The sequence below is a fragment of the Olea europaea genome, chromosome 20 (genome assembly GCF_002742605.1).
Source record: "Olea europaea var. sylvestris chromosome 20, O_europaea_v1, whole genome shotgun sequence".
Classification (NCBI taxonomy): Eukaryota; Viridiplantae; Streptophyta; class Magnoliopsida; order Lamiales; family Oleaceae; genus Olea; species Olea europaea.
In genome coordinates this window covers 1,964,909-1,970,651 of record NC_036256.1, presented here as the reverse complement: position 1 = coordinate 1,970,651, position 5,743 = coordinate 1,964,909, and the positions used below count along the sequence as shown (strand labels likewise).

Here is a 5,743-nt window from a genome sequence, read left to right as displayed (position 1 = left end):
CAAGTGTCTTGGTAGGGATTAGATGGTAACTACTTTGAAGACAATTACATTCTTTATTGTAGGATAATATTTTAAGATTTACAAACCAAGCACATCTTGCTTGGGGAAAATCCCAATTTCTAAATATTTTTGGGCAGCCTGTACATGATTGAGGGATTTCCAAATCTTGCTTCGTCTTGGTTCGGTTCTTCTTTTCACCATATTCCATATACCAGTAAATAAAGAAAAATGTTTAGGAATGAATCATAATTTGTGAACAGTGTTCAAACTGTGACTAATGAATGTTTCGTGATTTCACGTGACTAGATTCTGGCAATTCAGCATGTTTGCACTACGTGCACTAATAATATTTTAAGACTTTTCTTTTTGGTTGACCTTTCCATGTCCTTTGAATTTCTATGTGATAGATACCTGAAGCAATTAATGAATTTCAGTTGATTTGCTCAAGAAATTGAAGAACAGAAACTATTTTTTTGGTATATTTCTGTATGTACTGAATGAAAAAGGAACTGAATACAATGCAACAAAGGAATGAATTACAATAGATTGCCTAACTTTTGAGAGATACCCTCTTCCCAATTTTACTGCTCATTTCTGGATGAGTTGAATGAACTTTCTACCCCTATTTATTGTGAACTAGGTCTTGATCTACCCATTTTGCCTTCGTGTTCTATAATTATGCTCTGATATTTCTATGTTTAGATTAACGACTGACAAGTATTCTAATCATTTGATTGTTGTTTGGTAGATGGATAAAGGTAAGCAATTGGAAGCATTCTCGATTCAGCTTGTGATTCTTGCTATATGGAAGCAAGCATTGGATGTTTGTCGTACGCTAGTGGCATCAACTACTGAAGGAAGTCGAACCCAAGAGACTACAAAATTGAGGGAGCTTTCTAAGGTGCAACATGGTCCTGATGTTCAGGAGTGTCTTGATTCTGCTCGCACTCGGGGGCCGCTGGATATCTGTTCTCAAATTGATAGAGCATTTCTTCTTGAAGTTGGGAATGCAGAGGAACTTTCTAGAGTAATAGAGCCTGGTAGGGATACGATGTCTTAATTTTTGATAATCGGCATGGAAGACCTTGTTTGTCTGCTCTATTATTTTGTCAAAATAGCTTTGTTGACTGAGGTCCTCCAATGATATTTTCATACCTTTTTATCCTTTGCCATTTGTTTTCAAATATCCATTTTTCCATCATCATCGGTAAGCAGTAATACTGGTCCACCTTTTTTCCTTTTTTTTTTTGTGTTATACTCGATTTAGTTGTTGTCTGTGGTAATATTGAAAACCAAAAATGGTTTACCCGCTCATACAAGGATGGTGTGTGTATGTATGTGTATATATATATAACGCCAAAACATTTTTTATTTTTTATTTTTTTTCTGATTTTGAGAAACTATAAGCTAGGATTTGATAGTAATAACAAGTCATCAAACTGTAATTTTCGGTCATGGACCACAGGGGTGGAGGCTCTTTGACCCAGGCTAAGAGTACACCATTTCTTTTTGTAGCCTACATTTTTTTTTTGTTAATTTTACTGGTATGGAGACATTTATGCCAGCTTTCTTGTATTGATTTTAGGAAATACGGAGATGCCAGATTCAATGGAGCTGATATACCAATCTGCTCTGGCTTTCGGCAGACGTGGGGCTGTAAGTACTTTTTATGGTAAATTGCACGTTTCTGAACCTTTGAAGGTTGTGATGATGGGTCTCAAACCTTTGATTTCTAGCACCCAAAGTCCCAAACCTTTCTAACTTCTGCGGCACTGAAACCGTCAGTTTGTCTGTTAAACTGTCAAGTTTTGGGCAAAATGACCATTTTACCATTAGTTTGATTTAAAAAAATAAAATAAAATAGAAAAATGAAAGCAACTCTACCCCAACACCAACGCCACCCTTCCATCCCCTCCTGTTTCTTGTTTGGTGCCAAATCAGTCCGTTTTCCGTTTTATCTCTGTAATTTCTCTTCATTTTCCTCCTGTTCTAGTTTCTTTTTAATAATTTCTTCTAGTGATTCTGATTTGATGAGCAGTGGATCAGCCACTTTTTTGGGAAAAAAAGAAGTTTCTTTGTCTGTGTATAAACAAAATTTTTGGGATTGTTAACTACAGCCTGATATGTTGATAAACAGCCAAGAAACCCTGGTTCGTCAGCATTTTCAGGCTTTATTTTTTGCAGAGGGAGATGGGTTCTAGATGGGGATCCTAACAAAGAGAGTAGTGGGCAGATTTCTAGAGATAAAAATAAAAAACTGAAGTTTAAGCTTTACCATTGCCAAATGCAAGTCACTTATACTTTCAAATGTTTGTGACCCCATAGTCACAACCTTCTAAGGTTTGGGATCTTAGGTGTAATTAACCCCATTTTTTAATCTTATCTGGTAGCAATTGCAGTAGATTAATTCTCATAATAAATGGAGTAAATCATTAATGGCATGAAAGTACCATGTTGAATGATTAAAGATTAGAATGATCAAAAAGTCTTCATCTTCTGGCTGCCAATGAAGTTACCGTAACCTGCATGTGCACTGTGAGAGTGTTCGATTTAATTGCAATCCAAAATGTTGCCAATGCACCTATATAGATATTTTAATGTGTATTTTCACATTAATATTAGGCAGAGAATTTAATTAATTTGTTGCAATATAAAAACTCTTCATAACTTATTGTGGTATGACGTCTTTTTTATGAATGATCATCAGTTTTACAATCTGATCTTGGAATTTTTTTTTTCATGCAACAATTTATGACTTCAGTTTGATAGATAGCGTGCTAAATCGTAAGCTACCTCACTTAGAACTAAGAATCCAGGGTTTTTCCTTGTCGAAGATAAATAATTTATTCAGGATAAAAACTATCCGATTTTGACATTTGCTCACTGTCAATTTCTAGTTGTCTTGATAGGCTGTGCTGGATCCAGGATTTTTAGAGGGGAGGAGGGAATGTTGTGTGCCTTGGGTCTGTTAGGTAAATAAAATTAGGAAACATATCAAAAGAAAATATTGTTGTTGTGGGTAGACTTTTGGTACACCGGTTTGGTATGGTTTCACAAGTGAGAATTGCTTGGGAACTCGGGAATTCTATGAAATATGGAATATAGGCTCTCAATTGCTGCTCTCAATTGCTGAATTTCATCGTCCTGTTTTACATCTATCAGTAATCCTTGTGAAGTTATAGATCTAACACTTTGAAGCCACCTTCGAAAATATAATTTTTGTTTCTATAAGTACTTGTAAATAATTTTGAAGCCATCTTAGAAAATGTAATTTTTGTTTCTAAAAGTACTTCTAAATAATTTTTCATTTGTACATGTAGAAGTTTACGAGAATTGGATTCTTAGAATTACACCAGTAAAGAATATGTTCTAGCGTAGTTATTAAAGAAGAGAGCACATGCAAAAAAATACAGATGAGAGTTCCATGTTGGATTAATTATGGGATTCAAACATAATCATTTCTGGCGATTCTCCCGTCACCATGGCTCTATACTTTACCACACTTCTTGAAATATTAGATTCAAGTTACTGTGTTTTTATTTTATAGATAATGTCAGATGTGTTTATAACCACTTTCTAAAATTAGCCCTTATTTGAGCCACATTATTGGAATGAAAATGCATTTTTGAGTAGTGTATTGATGGAAAATATGTGGTTAGAGAATAATGAAAGTTTTGAATTTGCGTTTAATATTATTTTATTGAAGAATGTGTGATTGAAATGATATCAAATCACTGTTGAAGAATGTATTTTTTTGAAAAAATGTGGCTCAAACAGGGCCTTACATAATTATGCATGGTTTGCAGGTGCAGGAGTGTATGGGTGATACAAAAAATGCTGGGATATTTTATTCAAAAGCAGTGTGCTTGTTAGTATTTCTTCAAGTCGAAGCACCATCCCTCATTCTGAATCCTCCGTTTTCTCTAACAAACTCTGACCGATATAGAATTAAGAATTACATTGAGATCCTTAAAAACCGGCAGGGTATTTTACAGTCTCAAAGATTGGCTATTTTCAAGTCTGAGAATCAGCAACCCTGCCATGAAAGCCAGGGCAGCTGTTGATACCAAATGGCGATGGCATCATATTCTACTCTGTAAATATTTACTCTGTACAGAAATTCTTCGGGTCTTGGGACACGGGATTGAACCTTTTTGTACATGGGTAACTGGTTGTTGTTGATATTCACACAGCATTTAAATGCCTGAAGTACTTAATTTTTTGGCAGGTTTTGCTTCTTGGTGGTTCTGTTTTCGCATTGTTGAATGAAATCTTTAACCATGCCAGCAATTCAGATAACATTAAATCTGGAAATTACTTGATATTTCTCGCATGGATGAAGAAATTTGGATTTGGATTTGGATTTTTATTTTTTATTTTTTATATTTGTACTACCTTAAATTTGACATTTCAAATCTTTGTAGTGAAAAGGATCTTGATTTAATAATATATCCTAGAGTGTACTCTAAGGTTCAAAGGGTAGAGTCGAGGTAGCAGGGATTGATATGATTGGCCGAGTTTGGCCAATCGAGGCTGCAACATGCATGCTACGATCAGCATTGCTGCAGCCACCTGCGGCAAACATGCCTGATGCCTGTTCATTTTGCATCTGTTCTTGGTTTTAACCACTTTTTGGTCCTAATTCGGTTATTTCATTCAAATTGTGTAGTTGTGACTCTAATGAAGAGATTTAACTCTTGCAAAGTGTTGTCATTATGATTTATGAATAGATTGATCAAATGAAAATCTGGCAGATTATTCTCCTCTTTTTCATCTTCATGTGCTGAATGCACTTTTTTCTTCACTTGAAACTTGTTTTATGTTCGGAATAAAAATGCAAAGTGTGGAGTCCTCAAACATTACAAGCTATTAAGCCCATGCGTACGAATGGACTTAAACGATGCATGTGCCTGGCTCTGGCTGGCTTCTGCAACATGTTTGAACCATGCACAAGCACGCATGATGGGGAAAACAAGCTGTTAAGGTTGGTTTCAGATTTTTATTTTTGGTGGCTTTTAGTATAAAACACTAACTTTTCGTGAATGTTTGGCACTATTTTGTGAGGTGTAAATTGAAAACTATAAATAGGTGATAGGTTCCAATTACAATTACAATTACATTAAAACTCATCAATCTAATATCCTTATTCAAAGTGCCTTTATTCCATTCATTTTCGCATTCAAACTTTTGTTTTCTTCAAGTTTTTAAAAGAAAACACAAATGTTTTAAGTATTTTTCTTCTTAAAGGCTTGTTTTAATTTTACAAACCATTTGTCGGTGTATTACGCATTCAAATAATCCTAAAGGGGAGAAATATCGTTTGAGGATAATGATCTCGTGTTCAAGTTGAAGTTTTGTCAAATAGGTTGAACTAGTGACTTCTCGTTCTGGTGCTTTGTCTAGGTCTATACCTTGGCTTAGTCTAAAAACTATTAGTGCGACTAGCTACCTTTGCATGTGTAGATTCGTGTTGTTGGAAACTTCCCTTCCCTACTATTTAAAAACAGAAATTATCACAGCAGTATCGAGCTGCAAATTTTGAAAATATGATGCTTTTTATTCTTAAAGTTCACATTGGCACAATAGAGAACGAGATGTGAAGCCAAATTAAACGTGACAGTAAGGCAGGACTTAAGAAATTCTCTCCTCTTGAGCCTAAGATAATTTACTCTGGTAACAATGACAGTCCCTTTTTGTTTTGAACTCTATGCGTACTCTATTTCTAGTCAAGGCAGTGTTGTGA

The 5,743-nt window shown here is 35.0% G+C and overlaps 1 protein-coding gene across 3 annotated transcripts in view; it reads left to right on the top strand.

Moving 5' to 3' along the window:
- Positions 1-4,449, top strand: part of LOC111369376 (serine/threonine-protein kinase ATG1c-like) — a 14,588-nt gene extending 10,139 nt beyond the window's left edge. The window contains exons 11-14 of one of the 3 annotated variants that reach the window (XM_022990864.1): positions 749-1,040; positions 1,586-1,656; positions 3,807-4,096; positions 4,229-4,449. In XM_022990864.1, coding sequence (XP_022846632.1) covers positions 749-1,040; positions 1,586-1,656; positions 3,807-4,064 — 621 coding nt within the window. In that variant the 3' untranslated portion in view covers positions 4,065-4,096; positions 4,229-4,449. Of the gene's footprint in view, positions 1-748; positions 1,041-1,585; positions 1,673-3,806 lie in introns of all 3 variants that reach the window. The other 2 variants (XM_022990863.1, XM_022990865.1) reach the window with 2 other exon arrangements.
- The last annotated feature ends 1,294 nt before the right edge of the window (positions 4,450-5,743 follow it).